We start from the raw sequence: 27,874 nt of genomic DNA, 5'->3' as shown, positions 1-27,874 counted from the left end.
TGTACCACTTAAACCGTTTCCTATTTTAATACAAAAAACTCCGCTGTAAATTAAATCACGGTTTTTCACTAAATTCCCTTTTGAAAACAACGGGCTCTGCCGCCATAGCCTTTCAATGGCAAACCGCCGCCGTTGGCGGCTATGGGAATCCACCGCCATAGACTTTCAATGGGGCATCGCCGCCGTTGAAGTCTATGGGGTTTCTCCGCCATAGCCGGTCAATGGAAATTGGCCGCCGTTGAAGTCTATGGGAGAATTCCTGAACTTTCAAGGGGGTCCATACTCCGTCGGGTTGGTCAAAGAGAATCAAGGATGGTTCTGCAGCCATGCCGGAGCAGTTCCTACAGGTACCCCAAACCCTGGCCCTCGGGACCCTCCGGAACCGGAGGTATGGATTGATGGTTTGTAGCTATTCGGACTTAGTCAAATTCCTGAGCTGTTTCTGCCGCCGCCATTGGAACCTATGGCGCGACCTGCTCTCTCGGCGCGACCCTTCTCGGGGGTCCAGGATTCGGGGACCCGGTGGTGGTCGAGTGGGGGGAGGTCTAGGAACTAGGGGCAAAAAGAATTGTATTTCTGGGTGCCCTAGAACTGTAGATTCCCATGCCACTTAACGTTGAACTTGACTAATCAGTGATCAAAGCTCTTTTTCAGAAAAAGTATCCGCTTTGCGGTTTGGACGGCAGCCAACTCGTTCCTGGAAAGCGCCGTCAAGGAATCACCATTGAAGTCAATGAGCCCATTGACTTACAATGGGACACCGCCGCTCCTCCTCTCGAACGCCACCTGCTGGTCTTCGAGGGAAACAGGTCCAAAACAGCAAGATCCGCCATTGAAATGCATTGAACTCTAATGGCGGCCTATGGGACTCTGCAAAATGGTGCCTGAAAAGGCGGGAAAATTACACAAAGGGTTATAATCACTAAAGAACTATTAACCCTTGCCCTCCCGGATGGATCCCAGTGTGTGTGTGATGCAGACACTGATATAACAAGATATAACAATAAAGCATGGGGACAGGGGAATATACATTTTCATGCTATAACAAGGGTTAAACCACATTTCTGGACTGCAGCCCCGTTAACCCCTTGTCTCTCTGGTGGGGTCAGGGGATGGCCAAATGGGGTGCAACCCCTTTAATACCGGGCCACCCCCTTTCTCCCTCTACATTGGCTTTGGCCTAGATAGACTATGTGCCCGGCATCTCTGAAATAGCTTGCCTAGTGCAGCTTCCACTCCTGTCAGGATTCAGCGTCTTGCTCTTGTTTGTGCTATATTAAATTGTGTTGCACTGCATTTTTTCTTCTTTGTTTTATGATCTGTGAGGGTTCCTGTTACTTCCTTCAGAACCAGATTCGTATACTACACAAATGTTTGAAAATCACCAACACCACGAGTGGGCAATCACTCGTTAGAACATTATTTGCCATTTTTTTACACGTTTGCACTATGTATGTGTTGCAATATTTTCCCCACCCTCTGGAGATTTCACTACTACATGGTGTGGTGCATACCTGCTGGCCTACAGTAGATGTCAGTCTCCTGCGATGTTGTGGAGGAACAAAGAACAGGCTTCTGGGGTTGGATCTGATTCTCTCTCTGTGTCAGCGCCTCCATCTCTTGCAAGCTCCATGGATGTGGAGACAATTCCTGCAGGAGAACTCACTTCCACTCCCCCTGATAGATTGAAATATATCCTACTGCTTGAGACGGCAAACAGGATCAGTTTATTCAGTGCACTGGCAGATGTTACAGCATACACAGCTCACTTCTTGGGGCTTCAACCTCAGGATGTACTCTGGACCTCCACTCCAGGCCAAGGGCACCTGAAGCAGTCCATGCTCTTCCGTTACTGCCTGGTGAGTAAAGTGTATAGTCTCCCTCTCCACTCCCCTAGGGGAGGGAGTATAAATTTGGCAGAGCCCTGCACAGTTGCTAGGGTAGACCAGCCTCTCTCATTGAGGTAGAGGCACTGACTAAATTTTGCAGTGCAGCTCCTTAAGTACAAGGGAAGTAAGTATCATGTCTGAATCCAATGATTGGACACACACAGGCCTTGTCCCACCGTCTCCCATGTCAATCAAGAAGCTACTGTGAGTGGGGAAAACCCATGATAACTCCTGGCAAGCTTGCTTTTACCAGGACTTACTGCCAGAGAGGGCAGACTTAGTAGCCAGGAGAACTAGCCTGACTATATATGTATTTTTTTTATTTTACATACGTGTTGCTAATGCAAGAAACCTGACAGATAAAATGGGTGAGCTTGAATTCATAATTAATAGCTTCCAGGAAGCAGTATGATATTATAGGCATTACTGAAACATGATGGGATGAAACTCATGACTGGACAGTTAATGTTGAGGGTTATTCTTGTAACAGGGGACAGGAACTTTTAACACCTAAAGCACAGGGATCATTATCACCAGACATGATACAATAATTGAATAAACAAAAGTTAATTCTGGCAAGCTAGAAAACACACAAATTACATGAACACAGTGAAACACTAACCAACTGGGGGCCTGGAGTAAGAAACTAGCCTCAACCAGGTGCGGGGGCCTGCTTCTGTAGGCTTGCCCCAAACATCATCTTCCCACTTCTCAGTGCTCTTTTACACAAAGCACTTTTGAATCCCCCACCAGCCATGTCTCCCATCAACTCCAAATTTGCGCTGGCTTCCCCGGCGCTTCCCCATCAAGCGCAGTTCTGTTTCCCACAGAGCACTTTTGAAAAACCCACCTGTCGTGTCTCCAATCGACTCCAGAGATGTTCTGGTTCCCTGATTGGCCCCACTCCTTACATAGCCCTCGACGGCTATTCTTAACATGGAGCAGAGGCCGCCGACCAGCCACAGCGTGGATTGTGGCGGTGCAGTCAATGAGAAGATGAGGGCTCATCCGTCTGCACCAATCAGAGGAGGGAGGTTTGTCTAGGCATCTTAGACCCCCACAGGGGAGTGAGATGTCGGCAAGCGGTAGATTTGAGCTGGCCAATGGGAATCACGCCATGGGGCTTTGCCAGTCCCATACACATTGTGGAGTAGGTGAGGCAGTGTCTGGGGTGACAATGGCTCTGCTCCACCGAGAAGCAGCCCCCCAAGCCTAGTGTAAGGAATCGGGGAACGCGTCCCCTGCGGCACACTCCCTCCTTACCTACAGCTTTAGGAACCTCCGTGGACATCACCACGTGAGCACGCACGGAGAGGTATTCATGACCACACTGGATCTGGCCCCACCTCACATTCTCGTCACGTGATGGTACTTTGCATCACTGACACGTGACAAGTGTGCACCGCCCCCTAGCTGCGTGTCAACATCCACTGATCTCCTTATCACTCCCACCTGTTTCCTGCACCGCTCCCTAGTGTCACGCCTGTATGCCCGCAGACCAAGCTAGACCCCAGTACTGAGGTGGGAACGGTATGATACCACACACCCACAGCAGTGGGAGCAAGCCCGGAGTTTGGTATAGCGTTGCTGGGCCTGTTGGAAGAGTTGTTAGAGTATACTTGCAATGCTTGGGGAATGTCCGTGAGAATAGTCGTGTCCGTTTGCCAATTTTCAGGGATCCAGAGGGTTGAGTCGTCAGAGGGCAAGCCAGGTCCTAGGAAGCCAGAGGTCAGCGGAGTCGTATGTGTAGCAGGGTTCAAAGGGATACCAGAGAGCAGAGTAGTCCAGGGTAAGCAGGAGTCAAAGCCAGGGAAATCCAAAGTAACACAGGAGGAGGTAATCACAGGAGCACAGAGGGAGCACAGCATAGGTCAGGTACACACAGGGAAACAGGAACTATGCAAAGCGAGGAAGAGGTGGACAGGCAGGGCTTATAAAGGAAGGTGCACCAATGACAGAGAGGGGAGGAGTAGAGAGAGCAGTGGGAGAAGCAGGAGATAGGTCAGGGGGAGAAGAGGAGGAGACAGAAGGGGCAGTCAGGGGAATGGTCTGTACAGCTTGGGAGGCGGAGACAGGGGAAACCTGATAAGAAGAGTCTGTGCGTGCACCCCCTGTAACCTGAGGTTGCCACACAGGCACGGCCTGCACTGAGCAGGGGAAGATCGCAGGAGGGGGACGGAGCCAAGAGGAGGGTGCCCGCGCGATGGCCAGCAAAGGCAGGGAGGAGCATGCACGTGCGTCCTCCATGGGCTGAGGGGGTGCACGCACCGGACGCGTCACCAGGCACGTGGAACGCCGCGCCACGAGCACCACGCGAGGAGGAGGCAATGGGACGGATGGCACCACAGGGGAAGGTAAAGGAGCTACCGCTGGGGAGAGGGAGCGGGGAGGATCAAGGCAGGGGTTAAGGGAGCGCGTGGGTATGCGGGACCTGCGGGGAACATGCTGCGGCAAGGGGAGAGAGGTAGAAGGTGAAGGAGAGGAGTGGGAAGGCGTACAAAGGGTGACAGGAGATGGGAGAGAGGGACAAGGAGAGGAAGGAATCTCCTGAGTCATCACACCTAGCTGCATATCAACATACTCTAATCACCTATCACACCCACATGCCTCCTGAACCGCTCCACCTATAACTAAACTGTAACCAATCTTTGCACAAGATTCTGTTCGCCTACAGCGGTAGCGGCTCCAGGACGCAAGGGGTTAATAACATCGCAACCAAATATTTACCCCAAGCTCCGGAATTCGTTAGCCCTGGTGCCTCACTAACAAATTCTAACCAACTACTACGAACTTTCTTCTTTTGGCCGAGTTATTAGGTTGGCAACTTGCGACCTAGGCAAAAGAACTTTATGCCAGAGACTTTATTTCTGCAGCTTTCGTGCAAAGGACAATTTATTTTGTTCCCCATCCCAGTAAGTGTTGTATTAAGTGTATTCTGAGGTTGTCGTGTGTTTGTCTATTAAGGAAATAAATTGCAATTTATTTTGCCCTCCTTGTTGTGTTCAATCGAGAATCATAAGCTAAGAGAAAAAGGAAACCTAGTGAAGGAGCACTCTATCACAGAAGGAGTAATGTAACTGTGTTAAAATCATTCTTTAATGTCATCAACAAATATAAAATATAGGGGTTTAAAATGAAACAGCATTAAACGTGAGTTGCGGGCCCTAAAGAAGCGTTCTTACGTGAAACGCGCGCGTTGGCCATACTCCCCCACACACGTGGGACGCAATCATTGTTACCGCAACATACATTGATACTGATCTCAATTTGCGGAGTCCCAGCGTTCATATAGTATTTACTATCACTACAATCCTGTGTGCAGCTATAGAGCATTGCAGGCTCTCTTTCGTAATTAAGGGACTTTTGTTTTTCATTGCTGTGTTAGATTTAGGCATGTCCTCGAGCACATCAGCATCGATATAAAATGATCAATGCTGATGTAGGGGACAGTGCATGCAAGAGTTAGTGTCATGGTTAATTACCTTGTTAACTTTGCTAGCGCTGGAATAGAACACTTGATACATAGTCACTCATTTGCTACAATTGCATACTGTGTCTAATCCCTTTGTTACAAATCCCGGGCTGTCTCTGCAGGAAGCTGTTCAGTCGCTCACTGCAGTATCTGCTTGCCGTGGATTCGTACCAACAGTCAGCTGTGATCAACCTCACAACACAGTAACCCTTTCACACCGGGTTACAGTACTACGGTGACAGGGTGGGTGATTGGTTGATACATATTGTTAACCTCACAGCACAGCAGTTCATGTACACCAGCCTGCTGTGCTCCTGTTTTATCGGTCGGGTGATAGGATTTATATCCCCTTTATCCCACACCTCTGGAATGCCCTTCCCCTCAATACCCGACTAGCACCCTCTCTATCCACCTTTAAGACCCAACTTCTGTTTCTGCGACCCCCCCCCCCTCCTGACCTTCCAGTCAGTGTCAAATGATGCCAGGTTCATGTGATGTGATATCATGTGACCCCACAGCGTCATGTGATGCTGCGTTGCCATGACAATGCATCATCTGAAGCCAGCTGAATCTCAGTATGTTCAGTTGCAGAGGCCTCACGCAATCCCCCGGCATTTAATTTAAATGCCTTGGGGTAGAGCACTGGACCTTTTCAACCCCCACGCCCCCCAAAAATTGTTTTGTGCCCCCCAGTTTATGCACCCCTGCTCTAATAGTTCTGGAACACAATAATACAATGATAATGCCCAAAGATAAACAGACAGAAAAAGAAAACTCTTGCATGGAGTGGGTAGTGTGGTGAGATTAGTGAGACATCTTGGTCAAAAACCCTCCTGAAGGAAATAGTCAATGATGGTGTCCCACACTGCTGCAGCCTCATTGGAGGTGCATATGCACTGCATTCATCAATAAGGCAAAAATATTCACATTTCTTCTTGAGTTTTTTTCTTTTTGCTTAATTTGCATAGATATCAATCCTTATCCACTCCTATAGCCTCTTACTGTCATTGTGTGGCCTGATCAGCTGCAAATTGAAGAGTCCCGGTAAAGAAATATGAAAAAACAGCAGCACACAGCCAAGGGAGCCAGGTTGAAATTGTAATAAAAAAATATATTTATTAATGAAACAGCACCCAAAGGAGCTGTAACCAGAGGGTTATTACAATTTCAACCTGGCTCCCTTGGCTGTGCGCTGCTGTTTTTTTAATATTGATTTAGCTAAAAGCACAAATGATAGGTTTGCAGTAGGTACAAGAGGGAGAGCGTCGCTGACTTATGAAATGTCCTTTTCTCTGCATAAAGGAAGATAAAGGGCAATAACCTCTAGTTTCAGCAAAAGCATTGCAGTGCAATTGTTCAGTCTCTCACCTTGGGGCCTGCGGTGCTGAGCCGGTCCGCAGCTCCCTCCTCCTGTCGGATGGAAGTTGAACGCGATAACCAGCAACGATAGGAGGGAGAGGAAGGATCACAGTGACCGGGAGGCGACTGCTGAACAGGGGAGCCGTCGCACCGCCGGAACAGGGACAGCTGGGAGTGGTTTCCCAGCACCCCCCTGGCGGCCGAGGAACCCCTGAGGGGGGCACGTGGAACCCAGTTGAAAATCACAGCCCCAAAATGTCCACTGTATATTTTATTTAACTTGTGTTGTCTTTACAAGTACACTATTTTTGTTGTTTTTTGTATGTATGTATGTATGTATGTATGCATGTATGACTTTATTTATATAGAGCCATTAATGTACATAGCACTTCACAGTAGTAATACACATGGTAATCAAATAAATAACAGATAATATAAATAACAGATCATGGGAATAAGTGCTTTAGACAAAAAAGTAACATTAAGGAAGAGGAGACCCTGCCCCTAGGAGCTTACAGTCTAATTGGTAGGTAGGGAGAATGTACAGAGACAGTAGGAGGGAGTTCTGGTAAGTCCGTCTGCAGGGGGCCAAGCTTTATGTATCCTGTGTTCAGAATATCCACAGTGCTATTCATACGCTTCTTTAAGCAAGTGTGTCTTAAGTTGGGTCTTAAAGGTGGATAGAGAGGGTGCTAGTCGGGTATTGAGGGGAAGGGCATTTTCATATGTTATGTATGTATGTATGTATGTATGTATGTATGTATGTCTTTATTTATATAGAGCCATTAATGTACTGTACATAGCGCTTCACAGCAGTAATACATGTGACAATCATATAAATAACAAATAATACAAAAACACATAAAGGGAAGAAGTGCTTTAGACATAAAAGTAATATTTAGGAAAAGGAGTCCCTGCTCCGAAGAGCTTACAATGTAGTAATAATAATAATAATAATAATAATAATAATAATAATAATAATAATAATAATAATACCTGTTTGTTCTTGTCTAGAACTGCTAGTTTTACGTAGCATTTTGGAGACACAGCCTCTGCCCTGTGGAGCTCACACTTTATGTTTTTGATGCCTGAGGCACAGGGAGATAAAGTGACTTGCCCAAGGTCACAAGATGACACTGGAAATTGAACCAATCTCAGTGCCAGTCAGTGTCTTTACTCGCTGAGCCACTCCCTCCCAAATGTATACACATGTATTTATTCATTTAAACATATTATATTAAGAGATACACCATTGCTTATAGTTTGAGTTGTTGTTTCTTTTTTCTTTGTTTAACACAGATATAATTGCAGAAACACATTTATATTCATGTTTTATAAAGTATATGGTATTTTTTTTTATTTTATCCTTATTAATAATGTATTCTATAGTTTATCAATGAGTAATTATATACATTTTGTGTATCCATGTAACCTCTACAAGGGCTCACAACACACACATCAAACAGCAAAGTGGTTAGGGATAAATGCATGTAACCTGTTTTTATTTTTCGCTTTGGAGTGATGTTGTGGCATTATTTGACTATGTTTAATTAGTCTGAGGGTGTTACCTTGCCAAATACTTCGACTCCCTTTTCCTTTTCCAACACATGTTCTTATTCGGTATTGTACCTTTATAGCCAACACACAGTCTGGTGTCTGTTTGCTTATAGCTGGATTTGGAAGCAGCACTGCCACCCTGTGGAGTAATTGTCAACTTCAGACATTTCTACTGGGAGGATATGTGTTTGCTGTACTTCTTACCCCGGTCTGCATTTCTTCCACGTGTCACCTCATGATGGGGTCCATGAGAAGTCAAATCAAATTCATAAAACAGTTTTTCTTAAGAGGGTGACATATACAAATACTGATGAATGTAGTTGATCATAGAAATCTAAAACATTAAACATGAATTACATTTACAAATATATAGATGTAGACACTATCTAATTACATAAATGAAATAGATAACACACAAATTGGTTCACGTGAGTTGTGCCATACTAGCAAAGCAAATCTGATCACTGTTTATGCAGATAAACTCCCAACCAATCCCATTGCCGCGCGCCTTTATTTTTTTAAACATTAACGGCTTTCACTGAGCCAATCAGCTTAAAGACCTTTTTCAGCCAATCAAAATCAGGTAAATTCAAATAATGCAATTCACATTCCTCCCCTCAGGTTTTGTGTGTGGTTTTCAATCAGGTCCGCCCATACTGCATATAAGCAGCAGCTGCACAGCTGTTACCTCATTAGCTTGTTTTAGTTCTTCAAGTTTTCAGAATGACTGGTCGCGGCAAAGGAGGAAAAGGGCTCGGGAAAGGCGGTGCCAAGAGGCACAGGAAGGTTCTTCGTGACAATATCCAAGGCATTACCAAACCAGCGATCCGCCGCCTGGCTCGCAGAGGAGGAGTGAAGCGCATCTCCGGCCTTATCTATGAAGAGACCCGTGGGGTGCTCAAGGTTTTCCTGGAGAATGTGATCCGGGACGCGGTCACCTACACCGAGCACGCCAAGAGGAAGACAGTCACCGCTATGGACGTGGTGTATGCGCTCAAGCGCCAGGGCCGCACTCTGTACGGATTCGGAGGCTAAACGGTGACACTTCTTACCAACGGAGGCGGAATTCACATACAATTAACCTAAAGGCCCTTTTAAGGGCCACCCACATTCTCCTGTATAGAGCTCTGGTTACACCTCCATCCTATTCTAACCCGTTTTCATGTTACTTTCTCTGACGGGACGGATTTAATATTGGTAACAGGTTAAAGAAAGTTAGAATTCACAACAGAACTACCCAAGGTATGTGACCGTATTTCGTTAGAGCGCTTTATTTACTATTTTCTGCGACCTTTTCATGTACACGTGAGATATATACACTCTGCTATACTCCCTGTATACTATGAACTGCTCATACATAAATCAAACTATCTACAAATATTAGTTTAACGGTTTGATATAGCTTTCTCTGCACTTGACTGATTTAAATGAGTGCTTGTTTGTTCCATATACACATGGTGTACATTACACATTTGTACAGTCTGCAAAGGAACATGTATCTGATCAACGCATTACTTGTATTTATTACTGCTAAGAAAAGAGATTACCTTTGTTTTATATATTTACCTAAATCAATGACAATGTTTAAGCATTAATTAGTGTATATTATATTGCTGTCATGTTATTTATGCTCGTAAAACAGTCCCCAAAACAAATGCTTCATATAATAGTCACTCATTCTATGTTCCATTCAATAGTCCCATATATTGGGCTTCATATATCAGCATTTGTTAAGGAAACAATGGACGATTTTTTTTTTTTTTTTTGCATTTTTTGTGACTTTCTGATTCTTTTGTCACAACTGTAAATCACATAAATATTGATCGTGTTTTTTTTTTGTTTTTGAATCTACGAACATAAATGCAACCACACATTTCATGTGTAAAAAACATCGGGTTGATGGTCTCGGAAGCAACAGATATATATGAAGAGACGGTAAAAAGACGCCAACGCTTTGATATCTGCCATTCAAACAAAGACCACACGGTGGCAGTATTGCTTTAGAATTGACCTCTATTCTGGAACCTGGATTTTTCACATGATCTGAATCAGACAAAGGTTTCAACTCCCAGATGTGTTAAAAAAAAGTTTTGTGGATTCCCTTAAATATAATTGGTGAATTAAATCCAAATCAATAGGACTCTAGCATCACTTCTCAAATCACACATATATGTTTACTTAGGTGGGGGCTGAAACTGCCAGATGCCACATGTCCCATACAAAAACTATACAGGGGAAAAGGCAGCAGCACCAAAATAAAGGCAACAAAACACAAATGTATAACACACATTAATAAGAAACACATTGGTCTTCCTTACTTTTGTGAACCAGATTTCTAAATCAAGCTGTTCTATTAATTTAATATTTTTTTTTCACTCACACAGCCTCTCAAGTTGGAATCTTATCTTAGACCTGTGTCCTTAGTTATCAGAAGACCAGAAAGTTGCCACGGTATCAAGGCAATCAATAAAGAGAATATCAATCAATAAATAAAGAGGTATCAATCAATAAAGAGAATTTATTCTGGCCGGAGCCAGCACCGCACAACATCACAACCCGCTTACACTCTCCAAAACGGGAATACATTCCTCAATGCTCCACCTCACATCCGCAGAGGCCCTGTTCGCTTTCTTGTGGAGGGGCCGCTGTCACGGGAGACCAGGTCTTTTAACATATTTATACCGGGATCATTCAATAGGCAAAATAAGGCAGTGAAATAAAATGGGGTTTATTTGATAAAAACCTCGGAAATACAACAAACTCAAAAGACAAATACACACATACTGGGGTCTGGGGATTGAGATCAAGCCTTTCTTACACAAGCCTTTCTTACATGTGCAGAGTGTGACCGGCAAGGGTAACCAGGCTATATAATAAAGGTTAAGCCCTATGGTTACCCTTGGGTCCCTGACCGTTAGCCAGCACTATAAGCCAGGGGCCAGGTATTGTTACATGCAGAGTTAAAGTGAGCCCTGCTTTTCCACTTTCCACGTTCCCTTTACCCCAGAATCGTGAAACTTGCTGTGCATAAGTTTTAGGTGGGATATTTGGTAAGAATGCAATTCTTTTGTTTGCAGGAGTTTGGGGACCAGAGCTACTGTTAGTACCTTCATTCTACCTGGTGAGCAGGCATGATATATGCGGGTACGCAGGTGGAATTACACTGGGGCTGCCCCGTGTCCCCCACACTCCTAGTTTTCAAGCCCTGATATCTCATTCCTATGTCGCCTACAGTCACAAGCCTCTCTAAGGTCCACCATGTATTAAAATATTTTTTATATGTTTCATACATTTCTTTTAAGGCTCTATGCAGTCCGCTCGGGCATCTGCATAAGGTGCCAGCAAGTCTGCTTAGAGTCTGTAGTTCAAAGGGGAGACAGGATGTTGAAAGGTGTCTGGGTGCTAAGTGGATGGGGCAGGGAGGAGTACTGAGTCTGGAGAACAGAGACCCCCTGCAGGGAGGCCGCTCTGATCTGCCAGACTTAGGCTGCGTCCATAGATGGACAAGCAGCGCTGAGGCGTGCGGACGGTCAGCGCTGAGCCCCTGCATCCTCAATGAGGATGCCTTGAGAGGGGGCTTACGCGAGCGTCCGCAGGCGTGCTCAGGCTTTGGAGTTTTCAGCCGAGCGCCAAACTGTTTTTCAGCGCGCTGTCGGCTGAAAACATCCTATCAGCCATAAGCAGCGTCAACGTCACGGCGCCGTGACATTGACATCAGTGCGTCACGGGCGATTGGCACAGCGATGTCACTGCCCCGCCTCCAACCACCTCCCCCCGGCTCCCTTCGCGCACGCTGGCTGGCCTGCAAGTCTGTGCAATCGCGCTGACTGAAGCAGGCGAGCCTCAGCGTTAGCGCGCCTCCGCTCTCCCCACACCTCTATGGCCCGGGCCTTAGTGGAGCCTGCCTAGTAGGTGGCAATGGGTTGACCATAGAAAGCGGCAGAATGTCGGTGCATTTCCCATTGGTCGATTCATATGTCCCACCCTTGGGGCATCCTGAGACGGCTCGACACGCCCCCTCCTCTAACAGCCAAGAGACGAGCCCCTGTTTCATTTTTTTTTTTTTAACTTCAATTTTATTGGTTTTTAAATACACGGCATAAAGACATCTCGTAAATTTAACAATTTCTGGTAACTCCAGACAGTCTTAACACATTTGAAAGAAGAATGGATAGTGCGATGCTCAAATACCGTGTGTGCACACATACATATTTGTAATGAAAAAGATAGTCCAGAGATAGGAATTGTATTTAGTCCATAGGCTCACATATGTAGCATCATCGTATTTATAAATATAAAGACCTAGCGGTCAGTCTGCCTGACTACCGCAAAAGATGGTCAGTTTTGCACATCCCACCCTTAGTATACATACATCCCCATAGGGGTATCAAGTAATAAAATGAGGGCTAATGCCCATTACTTGCCCTGGGGGTATCCTGGATTCTGTAGCGCCAAAGCCGGATGAGTGTTCCTCTGCGTGCACTACTGATGTCTTGAAGCAATGAAATTAAAGGAAAGCAAAGGATGCACTGCACCTGGATGGTTGTTAGGAAAAAATATAGGGTGGAGCATAGTGCTGCGTCTCGGCCGCGCGACGCGGCACTGGTGCGCATGCGCAGTACATCTTTGAGAGCTTTTGGCGCGAAATATGGGCTATATTTGGCAGAAGGTAGGTGTTTCATTATACACCTTGATAAAGTACCTGCGGGACGAAACGCGTTGGTGCGGCTGTTATACACCCATATGTGAGTCTATGGAATAAATACCCTCGATTTTATTTTGGAGTTTGCCCTATATTTTTTCCTAACAACCTTCCATGTACAGTGCATCCTTTGCTTTCCTTTATTTTCATTAACACATTTGAACACTATCCTCACACCGTAGAGATATTCCCGGACATACAACATATAAGAGACAGGGGAAGGAAAAGACAATGGGGAAGAGAAAAAAAGGGGGGGGGTTTGGAGGAGAGGTCACTGAGGCGCCTTATGTGTGGGTGACCTGAGTTAGCTCTTCGCTATATCCCTGTAACCACGGGTAGGGGGATTCCTGCCTTCTTCATTGTCCACGTTGGGGGTCCACCCGCCGTCCTCCAAGTCTCCTGTCGCCGTCCATCTCCGCCCATCAGAGGAGAACTCACATGTTCCTATTAGAGCCAGACGGTGCCATTGCTCACCCCCTGAATATCTGTCTGTGCCTGCCAAGGACAACCAGACCTTTTGGAAATTTGGGCCAGTGTCGTTAACCAAACTCGTCAACTTTTCCATCTGGCAAACAAACCAAATCCTATTTCGAATTGTTTCTAATGAAGGAATTGCATCCTGATTCCACAATGCTGTGGTCTCGCACATCATGGCCGTTGCAAAATGTGCAATTAATTTGTTTCCCGTTCTCGATACTTCCTTTGTAGGCCTGCCTAACAGGAATAGCCACGGGTCTAGCTGAATTGGTAGGCCCAAAATCCTCTGCAACCAATCTCTGATTTGACACTATAGGGGCGCGATTCGAGGACAGGACCACAGCACGTGCACCAGTTCCCCCTGTTTCCCGCACCGTCTAGGACAAAGCGGGGAAAATCCTGGGACAAATTTAACCAATCTAACTGGAGTGAGATTCCACCTCATCAGTACCTTATATGAGTTCTCCTTTAATGTCATGCAAATCAAGCTACTGGCATCCGCCTTGAATATTTCCGTCCAGTCCTCGTCTTCTAGTGACCCTGCCAAGTCTGTCTCCCACTGTGTCATGAATCGGGGTCTGTGTGTACCGTCTCTTTCGGCGACAACCACTTCTCTGTATAAGGCAGAAATTAGTCCCCGTGTGTCGGAGCCCCGCACACAGAGCTTTTCAAAATTGGTTATTGGTGGTCTCACAGAGTGCTTAGTGTAAAATGCCCAGACCTGGAGGTATCTAAGAAATTCTGTGTTGGGGATGTCCTTTTCCGACTTTAATTGGTCAAATGACTTGATAGCGTTCCTCCCCTCCAGGTCTTTCAACCTCTCAAACCCCAACTGCCTCTATAGGGTGAAATTATTGCCTTCTAACCCTTGAGCAAAATCTTGGTTACCATACAAAGGGACCATTAGAGTGTGTTTTGAGGTCAATGAGCAACTAACTTTAGCCACTTCCCAGACAGACACAGAGTTGAGTACCGAGGCCAGCGGCCTTTTCAGGTCCTTTAATCTTGATATTGGGTACCAAATTAAGTCCCTAAACTCCAGTGGGGCGCACATCTCCCTCTCCAGTGCCACCCACCTTCTCAGCTCTGGGTCTGTGTGCCATTGTGTAATTTGGCATAATTGCGCCGCTTTATAATAAGATAACAAGCAAGGTACCGCCAGGCCCCCAGCCTCCCTAGGACTTTGCATAATTTTCGCTTTAACCCGAGGTTGCTTGTTCTTCCAAATAAACTTAAATATTGAGTCTTGCAACGCTCTAATTTCAGATCTCACCACGGGTATCGGAAGAGTCTGGAACAGATACAATAATCGGGGCAGAAGGTTCATCTTTACACTATATACTCTGCCAATCCATGAAATTCCATATGCGGACCAGTCCTTGAGGTCCTTCTTCAAGGCCCTCAACAGACTGGGATAATTTGCCTGATAGAGAGATTACACCTGCTTTGTGAGGTGCACCCCCAGGTACTTTATAGTTTTGGGCTGTCACTTAAATTTGAAGTTAATTTCTATTAATTTCTCCAATTCTTTTGGGATGTCCAAACTAAGAGCTACAGACTTTGCCTGGTTAATTTTGAAACCAGAAATCCTTTTGAATCTCCCCAGGTCGAACAGGTTGGGTAGCAAGGTAAGCGGCTTTGCAATCGTTAAAATAATGTCATCAGCATACAATGCCACTTTATGCTCTTGTGTGCGAATTTGAATTCCAGCTATATCTGGATTACTACGGATCTGTGCCGCTAGTGTTTCCATGCATAAGGCGAACAACAATGGAGATAGAGGGCATCCCACTCTTGTACCACTTTCAATTTTAAACAGCTCTGAGGGGAAGCCCTGGTGGATCACTCTGGCCGCCAGAGCTGTGTACAATGTTATTATTGCCTTAGGATTTTACCCCCGAACCCAAATTCCCCAAGCGTGGCCTCCAGGTATGGGCAGTCTATCCTGTGGAAGGCTTTCTCCGCGTCCAAGCTTAACACTAGTCCCTGGATCTTGTTGGCATTGATAAAGTCAATTATATCTACAATCCTCCTGGTATAGTCGGCCGCTTGCCTATCTCGAACAAAGCCAACCTGATCTGGGTGGATCAGCCTCGGCAGGACAGCACTATTGGCCAATAATTTAGAATAGATTTTGACATCCGAATTGATCAGAGATATCGGCTGGTAACTTTGACAATTTGTGGGATCTTTATCTTTTTTATGAATCAAGGAGATTGACGCCTGGAGCATCTGCTCTGTGAAGGGCTCCCCAGCTAGAACCCCATTAAATAGCCTAAGCATGTATGGGGCCAAGATCTCACTAAACTTCTTGTAATATAGATTGGAGAACCCATCCGGTCCCGGGGCCTTAGAGGACTTCAGGTTTTTAACAACCTCTGTTAGCTCCTCTAACGTAAAATCTGTCTGAAGGGCCTCCACCCAGTCCAACCGCGTTAATGCTGCTTCCGTCAGGAACATCCGCAGCGCGCCGCTCGTCTTTGAGCTATGAGCCACCTTCTACCCATTGTATAACCGTTCATAATAGGTTTTAAACTCTTCCACTATACGTTTGGGGTTGGAGGATGTTTCTCCTGTTGGTGTCCTAATTGCATGTATGTTGTAATTTGGTTGCCTATTCCGGATTCTGTTGTGTGGGATTCTACACTGCCCATGTTGATTTGGAAAAACTGCCTTATCTCGTCCTTAACCGACTGTGCTAAGTCCGGTATCTTAATCAGCGACTCATTAAGCTTCCAATTTTCTCCTGGGCTAATTGGACTAATTTGTGTGCTCCTTAGCTCTATCGATGCATGATCTGACCATGAAATGTCATGTATTTTGGTATCGGAAATTTGTGGAACAATTCTGTTTGACACAAAGAAGTGGTCGATCCTACTGTAACTGTCGTGAGGATGTGAGTAAAATGTGTAACTACGCTCACCAGGCTTGTTGTTCCCTCCATATATCCACGAGGCTCCCTCTATTGAGCCCTTCCTGCAGAGCCGAAGCGCTCGCCTTTCTGTCTCTCTGCTGCTTTGGGGACCTATCTATCCGTGGGTCATTAACCTTATTAAAGTCTCCCGCTAGATATAAACGTTATTGCCATGTGTATACGTGGAATGGACCTCTGTGTGATCTATATGACCCTCTCCTACCCAGTATTTGTGGCCAGCTGTAGTACCAGGACCGTCTGTATTGTCTCTTTTTTGCCTCTGCGCCTCTTCTGCCTCCTCGGGGGAAATCTGGTGTGGAGGACGGGATACACATATAGGGTTGACAGGGAAAACAAACATCATATATACATGAACAAGAAACCATTTTGGTCTCTGTAGACCTAGGGTTTGGTGTCCGGGGGGTACCACCTACGCCTTGGACCCTCCCTCCTACTGGTCCAGGCCCAGTAGCTGCCCATGAGTCTCTGGGACTTTGACAGAACTGCAGGCTAGACCCATGGCTCTGTCCCACCAGCACATGCCTACGGGTGGAACTGGAGGCCCTCCACCCCCACCCACCGGCAAATCTGAAACTATACTAACTATCTTTATTATCTGTAATTACTAACTCAATTAAACGAACTAACCATGCCAACAATACATCCTTAACTATTTGTGTATTCTATAACTGTTGAACTACCTTGGAGTATATGAAGCCTCTCCTCTCTATGTGATGCACAACTCCCCCTCTCCCTGCTGAGACAAACTTCCCTAATCCTCACCCTCTGTCTTCCATTCCTTCTCATCATCGCAGTCCCTCTGATCTCGCTTTTTATTTTTGCCACCCTGTCCCCACCCTCCCTCCCATTTGGGTCCCCCTCTCACCGCCTCTGTGTGGGACCTGCTTGGAGAGGCATTCCTTCGGGGCCAGACCACCTTACGTTGTCCGAGTTCTGGCAATGCCCCCTCCTCCCCCTTCCCCAGCTTCCCACAGCTCCCCGGCGGCGGAATACGCACATCCCCGCCGGAGAGTTCCCCCTCTGTCCCTCAGCTCCTCTTCCGGAGGTCACCTGACTCTCCATCCGCGTCAACTTGCCCTCGCCGGATCTCCATGAAGGACCTCCCCCTGACGTCATCTGGAGTGTCCCCCAGGGGGCTGTCTTTAAGCGGTGGTGGGCGTGACTGAAGGCAGGCTCAGCAGACATACAGAGGGTTCGCGCCAAAACAACCTCCACCATGATCCTCTTCGCGCCTTCCCCCCTTCTTCGTGGGTTCTGTGCCTCGCCGCCATTTTTGCTCAACCTGCTTTCTCTTGTTGCCTTGCCCATGTCGTCTCCTCCCAGCCTCACAGAGCCCCCATTCGTCCTCCGGGGGACAGAGCGGCTGCTGCAGCTTCTCACATGGCTCTCCCTCCAAGGCAATGCACTGTTAACGGGTTTAAAACTTTTTACAACAGCTTAACGAGGCTGGCCCTTTAAGGCTTAATTGGCACTTGGGATCCACTACCCCGCCTTCTCTTTCCGCTTCCCGGCCGACGTGCTCACAGTCTTCCAGTCCCTCGACTGAGAAGGACACTCTTCCGGGACCTCTGGGTAAGTGGTTTTTTTCGGCGATGCCAATCTTCTTGAGGAACGCCTCTCCCTCTGAGATGTGTTAAGTGTATGGGGCCAGCCATTCTTTATCACAAGCAGGGCGAATGGGAAGGCCCACCGGTACCTAATGTCCCTGTCCCTCAACAGCCTTGTAATTGGCTGTAGGGCTCTCCGTCTCGCCAGAGTTATCAGAGAAATGTCCTGGAATATGGCCATTTTGATTCCGTCGAAGGAAACCAGGGGGGTTGTTTTGGTAATTTTACAGATCTCCTCCTTTGTCCTATAGTGATGAAGACGGAGGATCACATCGCGTGGGGGGTTATATGACAGAGGCTGGGACCGCAGGGCTCTGTGGCACCTGTCCATGCGCAGTTCTGCCTCGGCCACTCTCTTTTCTAGCACCCCTATCTTGGCGACGGCTTCCCTCTGGCACCTTGTGCTTGCTTCCATTTTTTCCGCCAGCTCGTTACTGCGTGTGCCAATGCTCCAGATGTCCTTGCGCAAGTTTTCAACCTCCCCCCAAAAGAAGATTTTTAGGTCCGCTAAGAGCTGAGATATTTCTCTTTTAATGGTCCCTGGTTGCTCTGCCACGGCTCCCTCTGTCTCTGCTGCAGAGTCTGTATCAGAGACCGCCATATTCTCTTCCTCTCGTGCCTTGCCGGCTCCCGCAAAATATGCTGCACGTCCACCTTCCTTTTATTCTTTTGCCTTGTCGTCGTCATCTCTATATGTTCTTCTATCCTGCTGTATATAAGTTTTTCCCAACTGAGTTCGTAAATTGTATGTTTTATTAATTATTTTGCCGGCGGTTAGCGGAGCATTCAAACGATGCCACCATCTCCGCTCCCGTCGCGCATGCAATTTTGAAAAGGTGGGCTTTTCAAAATCGCTCTGTTCGAAATAGCAGAGCAACCGGCTTAGTTTGGAAGCTCGGAAAGTCTTCCTCACAAACGCGAGGACCAAGTTCTGAGAATTGAACGTAGTGGTCACAGCTGGGATTGTAAACCAAAAAGAGGACCAGGATAACTGGGTTTATATCCCGATCAGGGTAAGCTCCTCCAAGTGGGTATCCTGTGTGATGGTGAGGGGGTAACCAGGCTCAATAATAAAGTTTAAGAGAACTTGGTTACCTCTGCTCCATGTGTAAAGATCATAGTGACAGCTCTTTTACCGAATTGCCATGTATGCATCTCTGACACTGTATAAATTATGTGACAATTCAGTATTTTTTGTATTTTGTCTTTCCAGGGGTGCTGGGCTTCAGAGCGAGCGAGGCTGGGAGTTTGAGGGTGGGTTTTGCGGATAAACTTCAATCATTTTCAAAGATTGTTGCTATTTAGCGAGAATCCCGAGTTATGGGATACCCCAAAGATGTAACCAGGAATCAGGTAATATTCTCAGGCACATTGAAGCACAGTGCTCTGGCAAACCCTGGAAATGTTCTTGCGACTCACCCCCAGGGTTCCCCCCAGGGTTCCCTGCTTCAGCACAAACTGGAAAAGTTAAAGGGGCATGATGAATCAAGGTACCCCAGAATGTCCCGGGGTCCCTAGCATAAGGTGAGGTGCCCAGACCATGCCCAAGTCACCCTGAACCAGGTATAGGGGTTCAGGAGGTGCTCCAGCTACAGTATGTCCAAAAGCTGTGAGGGTTTTTATTGTGTGGGCAAAGTTAAAGCCAGGATTGTGCAGATAAGAATAGGGAACATACAAGAATACATCTGTCTCTATTTTTATGTAGGATAATAAAGACCTTTTAATTATTTTCTCTGGTGAGTTCACAATCTTTTTCCTACAGCAAGCGTTTCGCACCCAAGTGCTTTGTCAGAGGTCACGAGAGGTCACTCTTACGCGCTGCGCTGATTGGCTGAGGCAGTAGCTGCATACCAGGAAGTGCGGGCTGTTTGTATCATCTCCACGGCTGGGGCTGTCAGGAACATTTTGCTCCTGCATGTTGTTCCAGTTTGTGCAACTCTGGTGAGTGCTGCATCCCCCATTTCAGTCCTTGGCCCAGCGTCTGTGTCTGTTCATGTAATGTGCAGCTCAGTATTGCATCAAGGGTCTGTGTGTAACCTCAGGGTTTCTATTCATATGGTATTTGTGTGAGTGCTTGCTCCTATTTTAGGGCAGTATTTTATTATTATTATTATTATTATTATTATTATTATTATTATTATGATGTGTGGTCTATTAGATTGTTCTTCATTTATTAAAAGTACCTTTTTAATACTTAACAGAGGCTCTTTTCACATTTTTGTGTCTATCATCTGTTATGTTTGGTAACTAATCCCCGGTGCGCTGTGTGTGTTTTGTGTTTTTTGTGACCCCAGCAGCAGTATATTTGAAACAACCAAAATATGCTCTTGAAGATATAGCAGAGAGACGGATTCAGACATTTCAAGTCAAAATATTTTCTAAGCCCCCCTTTTCAGGGCCAAGTTTTTAGAGGAGAATGTAGCAGTCATGGCTGGGATTGCAAGCCGAAAACAGTTCCAGGACGTTTGGTGCTAACTCTCAGTCAAGGGATTTCGGCTTCTCCGGAGGAAAGAACTTCATGCCAATTTGAGTTCCGGAACTTCATGCCAATTTGAGTTCCGGAACTTCATGCCAATTTGAGTTCCAGGACATTTCGCGCCAAGTCCCGGTCAACCTAAATACTTTGTTTTCTGTTCTATTTTACATAGGAAAGTCTAGTTTTGTAGCCCATACTCCCGTAACTTTGTTTTCTTCTGTATTTTGTAATCCACTGTGTGTACGTCTGTTTCTATGGAATAAATTACAATTTGTTTTACTATCTTGTTTTGCTCAGTGAAGGATCCCGGTAAAAAGGTGTACTGCACCGACACACTTTATTCGAGCAAATACCCGGTATGTACCTGGCAGATACCTGGAATGCGCCGCTCCCCACCTCTGACAAGCCCCGTTGCATTTGCCTTCCCAGCCTGGGTTCATGCCTGGCTGATGGGCGGCTGATCTGTTAAATGATAATGATTAGGATTTAATAGGCTGCAAGGCTTCGCGTGTCTACCAGATGGCATAAATTCATGAATTGTAATGCAGTATATATATATATACTGTGCAGTATTGCAGCCAGCGGGAATAAAATGCTTCAATCCCTGCTTGGAAAATAACTCAATGCACTCGGGCAGAAAACAGTCACAAACCTCAATACACCCGAATATACCCGAATTCGTGGGACTAGCCAAGCTCGAATAAAGTGTGTCGCCAGTGTAAATACCTGTTCTCCTGTGACAGAGACCATCTAGTGACTTGTGTTGATATAACTAAGGTGGGCTTTTCAAAATTGCTCTGTTCGAAATAGCAGAGCAACCGGATTCGTTTTGAAGCCTGAAAAGTTTGCCCTTCTGAGACTAAGTCAGACTCGAGGACCAAGTTCACGGCTGGGATTGCAAGACGAAAAGAGGACAAGGATAACCGGGTGTATATCCCGGTCAGGGTAAGCTCATCCTAGTGGGCGCCCTGCACCTAGGAAAGCCTAGATGTTTCCCCCGGACCTCCAGTAAGTGTATTTGTAACCATTTCTTGTGTAATTCTTCTTGTTGTATGTGGGTTTACCTAAATATATTACACTTTGTTTTTACTATAATGTTTTGCCTAATGTATGATCCTGGTAATATATAAATGGTGTTAAAAGTTCCTGGTCTCCCATGATAAGGGCGCCCAGAACAAGGTTCCGATCAGGATTAGCACTTGTTGTCTGTGGTATCTGCGGCTGCTCCGGCACCCGGTATCGCCAACTGTATAAATGGTCTCTCCGGTCCCACGCCGTCACAGTCAGTGATGGCGTCCACCTGTAAGTGGTGTGGACTCTGGCTGGAGGGTCCCACTCTGACAGTCTCTTATCTTGCGGTGGCGTTCTGGTCCAAGACCACTGGCCGCAAGTATTACACGGCGTCACTGTGTCGCTGACATTTTAGACTCTAATTGGGGCAGTGTCCCTATCTATGGGTCCGAAGCAGCCACAATATGTTTAGGGTCTCAGGGCCTTCCTTGGGCCCAAGGCCGCCAACGGGGTTGGGGGTGGGGTGGTCTGCCGGCGCTGGTGACCTGGGCCCACTGGCGGGGGATACCCGGCTAACTGGCCAGCGCTGCACATTTCCCCGAACTCTGGGCAGGACGTGCTGCTGGTCGCAGTTGGGCCCCGACTCTCAGCTGCCTTTAAGCCTCTTCTTATCTCTGTCCCACGCCATGAAGCTTTCACTGCAGGCGTGCGATGGGGTTCTCTGACATCAGCGCGCGGCACGCCGGAAGCTGGGCCAAGCTCACTTCCAGCGTGCTGATGTCAGAGAGCCCTGTTGCGCAACGGCAGTGGAAGAACGGTGGCGTGGGGCAGGGAATGGAAGAGGCATATAGGCAGCTTAGAGCCAGGGCCCGGCCGCAACCAGCAGCAGGTCATGGGAAATGGGAAATCTGCAGTGCCAGCCGGGCCCCCCCAGCAAGCGGACACCCGCAGACACCGGGTCTGGCCTGACCCATGGTAAATCTTTATTTTTAAATGTATTGGGGGGGGGGGGTGTTTATATGTATTGGTGAGCTTGCTATATGTATTGGGGGGCTTGGGGATATTTTTTATATGGATTGGGGAGGGTTGTTTTTTTGTATGCATTTGGGGGGTGGGGGAGGTTGAATATATTTGGGGGTTCGGGATGAGGGGGGGAATGACTGACCGTGCGGTAATTGGTGGAGGGAGAGGAGAGAAGGTGCGAGTGAGTAAAAGAAGGAGTAAGAGTGAGACACAGGGGAGAGAAAAACATGCAAGGTGGGAGAGTGAGAGGGGGCTAGATGGAAGGGAGAGAAATACATGGGAAGGGGGGGGGAAGAGAGGGGGCTTGTGAGGTGTAAAATTCAGGGGGACTCACAGTACTGACGACACGGGGGGGGGGGCCCTGCTTAAAATATTTTTCCTGGGCCTCACAATTTCTGTTTGCGGCCCTGCTTGGGCCTAAGGGGCAAACAAAGCCTAGTCCAGGGAAACACAGCTCTCTGGACACTACCTCTCTGCTTCTGCTCCCTCTTCCGATTGGCGTGGTCCCTGCAGTGCACCAAAAGTATCTTTCACAGTCCTCTGGGATACTGCAGCCTTATTGGCTGTATTTCCCCATCTGAATAGCAGCCCTTGGTTATTCTGGTGTTTGTAGTTCCCATGCGGAGCTAAACTGCAATGACCACCGCTCTGTCTAAGCTACTGCACATGCACGAAGCTCAGGGTAGTGATTGGAATATTATTACATAACCCCCAAACTTCAATGATTGTGTTAATTATATTGGCTGCCTATACTCATCAGTAATTAGCTGCATTACTGAGACTGAATAAGAAATATAAGGACTCATATTTGATCGCCCACATGCATCTTATATGATAACCTTCTATACTTTTGTCATCTGTTTAGTGTTCTAGTTATGTGCCTATCTAGTCCCAATTTTTTTTTATATTATTAACCATCATAAGGTATTTTAATTATTCAACTGGATCCTAGTCAATAAATTAGGGGCATTAATGTTATTTGTTTACTATAGGCCTGTCCCTGAACTAGTCCTGTTACATCTGCCATATTATATTATTGGTACACATGCGAGGGCACCATTATGGGTACTTCTTTAGTGACATTACCTAAACTCTTTGTGTTGCTGTCTTTCTATACAATCATTATACTTTTTTCTAACACATCCAAATCAATTAGTTTAAGTCTTTTTGATTTTGCAGGTTTGAGGGAAATCTTTCAACAGTTGGTTGAATGCAATTCATTTTTTAATTGTTCTGACAAATGTTGCTCTGGCTTGCCAGTCTTTATATTTTTATGTAATCTCTAAATATCATTAATCTATATCACTAGAATACAGTTTAATGCCTTGCTAATTTGTATCCGATTTTAAAACAGGTTTTAGAATTTACAATGCAAGTAATGAAGATACCGTTTGTAACACAACAGCGCCACCGTGTGGCATATAGTTTTCAAAAGGTCTTTTATTCTAATGAATAACCGGAACTTCTATATTGAAGTGTCTTCATGGTATGAAATACAGATTTCCCCTCAAGTTACAAATCTATAGCAGTGACTACACGTCTAACTGAACCCGAACCTCTTATTATAGGGAAAGCCAATATCAGTTTCCAAATGATTACTTCTATTCCTTTGTGTATCAACTGCAGTGTTAAATCAAATCATTGGTGCTTCTCTCAACAGCACTGACACCTTCACACACATGCACTTTAACTATTAAACATTTAAAATATAAAGTGAGCTAACATTAGCAAAACAGCATTAACAATTAAAACCAACTTATCAATATTGAGATATATTTCTATCTCCCTGTAGCAAATATGAAATAATGTAACGCTTTTTTGATATTGTGGGTGGCTCTGAAAAGAGCCTTTGTGTTGGGTATCTGGGGGTCTCTGCTCCTAGTCTCGGGGTGAAGCTCACTTGCTGCTCTTGGCCGGTTTATGGCTCTCGGTTTTCTTGGGCAGCAGCACGGCCTGGATGTTGGGCAGGACACCCCCCTGGGCGATGGTAACCCCTCCGAGCAGCCTGTTCAGCTCCTCATCGTTCCGCACAGCGAGCTGCAGGTGCCGGGGGATGATGCGGGACTTCTTATTGTCCCGGGCGGCGTTACCGGCCAACTCCAGGATCTCAGCGGTCAGGTACTCCAGCACTGCGGCCAAATAGACCGGGGCTCCGGCACCCACACGCTGAGCATAATTCCCCTTCCGGAGTAGTCTGTGCACGCGGCCGACTGGAAACTGCAGCCCGGCCCGAGATGAGCGAGTCTTGGCCTTAGCGCGAGTTTTCCCGCCTTGTTTGCCTCTTCCAGACATCGTGTATCTGTCACAGTGCAGCGGTGACAGCGAGAGAAATAACAAACCCCGCCCCCTGTGCCCTTATTTATACACTTATAGAGCAGCAGCACTGCCCTGTGATTGGTCAGTTTTGAAAGAAGCCAATCAGTTCCAGAATCCTGTATCCACCAATCATCGTAGTTGCAATACATCTGATGATGTCATAACATGTCACATGACAAAATCAACTAATAGAAGAACAGTAGAATTGGGCTGCTCGTTTGCATACGATGCCTATAAATAGAGCTGCTGGGGGAGGAGTTGGACATTGATAGCTGCTGTACCTAGTGCTGTGCGGGATTGAGTCAGTCATTTCATTGATTCAGATTGATTGAACTGACCGGAGAGGCTGATGACTCCTCGAGTGGGTCACTTCCAATCACAGCGCCCGCCGCCGACACCACTTTCCAGAGTTTCAGTCGGGGATGTATTGACTGGCCCGTTTGGAGAGCCGCTGCTGCCACGTGGGGGAGAGCCGCCGCTGCCACGTGGGTCATTGCCCATCGCTTTGCTTTATAGCTTTATTGCACTGTATGCTGAGTTCTGTGTGCAGTACTGAGCCCAGAGCTGTGACTTGCTGTGACCCCCGGCCTTGCCCCCCCCCCCTGCCTAGTGCTGTGCCCCCCCCTGTTTAGTGCAGTGCCCCCCCCTGTTCTCTGTGCCCCCCGTGCTCTGTGCCCCCCCCAGTGCTCAGTGCCCCCCCCCTGTGCGCTGTGCTGCGCCCCCCTGTGCTCTGTGTTGTGCCCCCCCCGCGCTCTGTGCTGTGCCCCCCTGTGCTCTGTGCTGTGCCCCCCTGTGCTCAGTGCTGTGCCCCCCTGTGCTCTCTGCTCCCCCCTGCGCTCTGTGCTGTGCCCCCCCCTGCGCTCTGTGCTGTGCCCCCCCCTGCGCTCTGTGCTGTGCCCCCCCTGCGCTCTGTGCTGTGCCCCCCCTGCGCTCTGTGCTGTGCCCCCCCTGCGCTCTGTGCTGTGCCCCCCCCTGCGCTCTGTGCTGTGCCCCCCCTGCGCTCTGTGCTGTGCCCCCCCTGCGCTCTGTGCTGTGCCCCCCCTGAACTTGGTGCCGTGCCCCCCCCTGCGCCGTGTGCTCTTGCTCCCTGCGTTGCGTGCTTTGGGCCGTGTGCTCACCGCCGTGCGTGTGTGTGGCTCTGATTTGGGCCGTGTGCCCGCCGCCGTGCGGGTGCGTGGCTCTGATTTGGGCTGTGTGCTCGCCGCCGTGCGGGTGCGTGGCTCTGACTTGTGCCGTGTGCTCGCCGCCGTGTGCGTGGCTCTGATTTGTGCAGAGTGCTCGCCGCCGTGCGTGTGGCTCTGATTTGTGCCGTGTGCCCGCCGCCGTGCGGGTGCGTGGCTCTGGTCTGCGCCTTATTATGGCAGAGGCAAATGTGCCACCTATGGAGACTGCAATACATGATGCTGCAGAAGACATGGACTACACTTTAGTGAAGAAGAGAGGGCGAGCAAACTCTGATAGCTCCAATGGTTCTTCCCCTCCATCGGTAGCAAAGACAAAGATGCAGAAGCACAAGAAAGACCAAGGCATCAAAACATCAAACCGCTTCGAGCCACTTGCTAATGCCGATGACTGCTCAGGGCCCAGGTGCAACGATGAAGAGACTGCACTCCCACCCAAAAAGATTCGCATACCACCGGTAATGGTTAGGAATATGAAGACCCACAAGGACCTTGTCGACATCCTCACCGAGCACTGCACTTCCCCGTTTGTAGTTAAACCACGGGCGAACCACGCAAAGATCACTACCACAACTGTGGACGACTACCGGAGCTTAACGGACTGCTTTTCAAAGCAGGGCATAGAATACTACACCTTCCCACTGACGCGCCTAAAGCCCCAGAAATTTGTAATTCGCGGCTTACCAGCAAACGCCTCCGTGGGGGATATTTCCCACGACCTCGCGGAACATGGACTTCCAGTCAAGAGCGTAGCCCAATTGACATCCCCGGTGGACAAGACCAAGAAGTTCCCTTTGTTTATTGTCACACTGGCAGAAACCCCTGAGAGCCAGCCTGCAGATCTTACCAAGATTACCAAGCTCTGTAGCTGTGTGGTAACCACAGAAGCGCCAAAGGGCAGAAAAGGCCCAACCATGTGTTTCAACTGCCAACGGCTCGGGCATACCTCGGCATTCTGCCACCAGAAGCCACGCTGTGTGTGTTGTGGAGAGAACCACAACTCCAAGGAATGCCCACGAGATAGGAAGAAGGAGCCGGCGACATGTGCAAACTGCAAAGGCCCACACCCGGCAAGCTACCGTGGTTGCCCGTACCTCACAAAAGCAAAGCAAGAGGAACGGGAAAAGCGGACACCCCACCTGATGGAGCAGGCACCAAGGAAGACACCCACTACTCAATACCAGCTTCCCCGCCTGGCGCCGGAGAGACAGAGGACCACAGAACACCTGATCCCAGACCTAGGCACGGCATCCACCCAGAGGATGCAAAACCCAGACGGACAGACCTACGCGGAAACTCTCAGGACACCATCCACCAACCCCGTTGAGGCGGCCAACCCGGACCCCGCAGGCGGAACCGCAAGCCCAACAAACTGGCTAGAGATCATCCTTAAAATAGAGAGCGCTATTGCGAGAATGGATATTCACCCCATTGTGACAATGATAGCGAATCTCATCCCGGCCCTTCTCAGGAGCACAGAAACTAACCACCATGGCAGCAACATCTAAACGCAGTTCTGTCATCGTGATGTGGAATGCAAATGGTATCAGCAAGAAGACAGATGAACTCCTTCACCTGATGGAATCGAGGAATGTATGCGCAGCTCTGCTCTCGGAGACCCACCTTCAAGGAAACCAAAAACTAAGCCTGGCGAACCACAGGGTATACCGTACTGACCGGGCAACAGGAGCCAGAGGTGGTGGGACGGCTGTGATTGTTAACACACGGGTCAGCCATAATGAGATTGCACTACCACCCCTCCGGAGTATTGAAGCCACTGGAGTACAGGTAAAGACTGCAACAGGACCACTGCGACTAATTGCCACCTACTGCCCCCCTAAGGTGAAGCTACATTTGGGAGACTTGGAA

The 27,874-nt window shown here is 47.6% G+C and overlaps 1 protein-coding gene across 1 annotated transcript; it reads right to left on the bottom strand.

Annotated features, from left to right (window-relative positions):
• Positions 1 to 24,404: 24,404 nt before the first annotated feature.
• Positions 24,405 to 24,800, bottom strand: LOC142469235 (histone H2A type 1-like). Its single transcript, XM_075576190.1, has one exon. The coding sequence runs from the start codon at positions 24,798 to 24,800 to the stop codon at positions 24,405 to 24,407; it is 396 nt and encodes a 131-aa protein (XP_075432305.1).
• Between the last annotated feature and the right edge of the window lie 3,074 nt (positions 24,801 to 27,874).

Source organism: Ascaphus truei, chromosome 18 (assembly GCF_040206685.1).
Source record: "Ascaphus truei isolate aAscTru1 chromosome 18, aAscTru1.hap1, whole genome shotgun sequence".
Classification (NCBI taxonomy): domain Eukaryota; kingdom Metazoa; phylum Chordata; class Amphibia; order Anura; family Ascaphidae; genus Ascaphus; species Ascaphus truei.
Note: the sequence above shows the minus strand (reverse complement) of the source record. Positions and strands in the feature narration are given on the sequence as shown.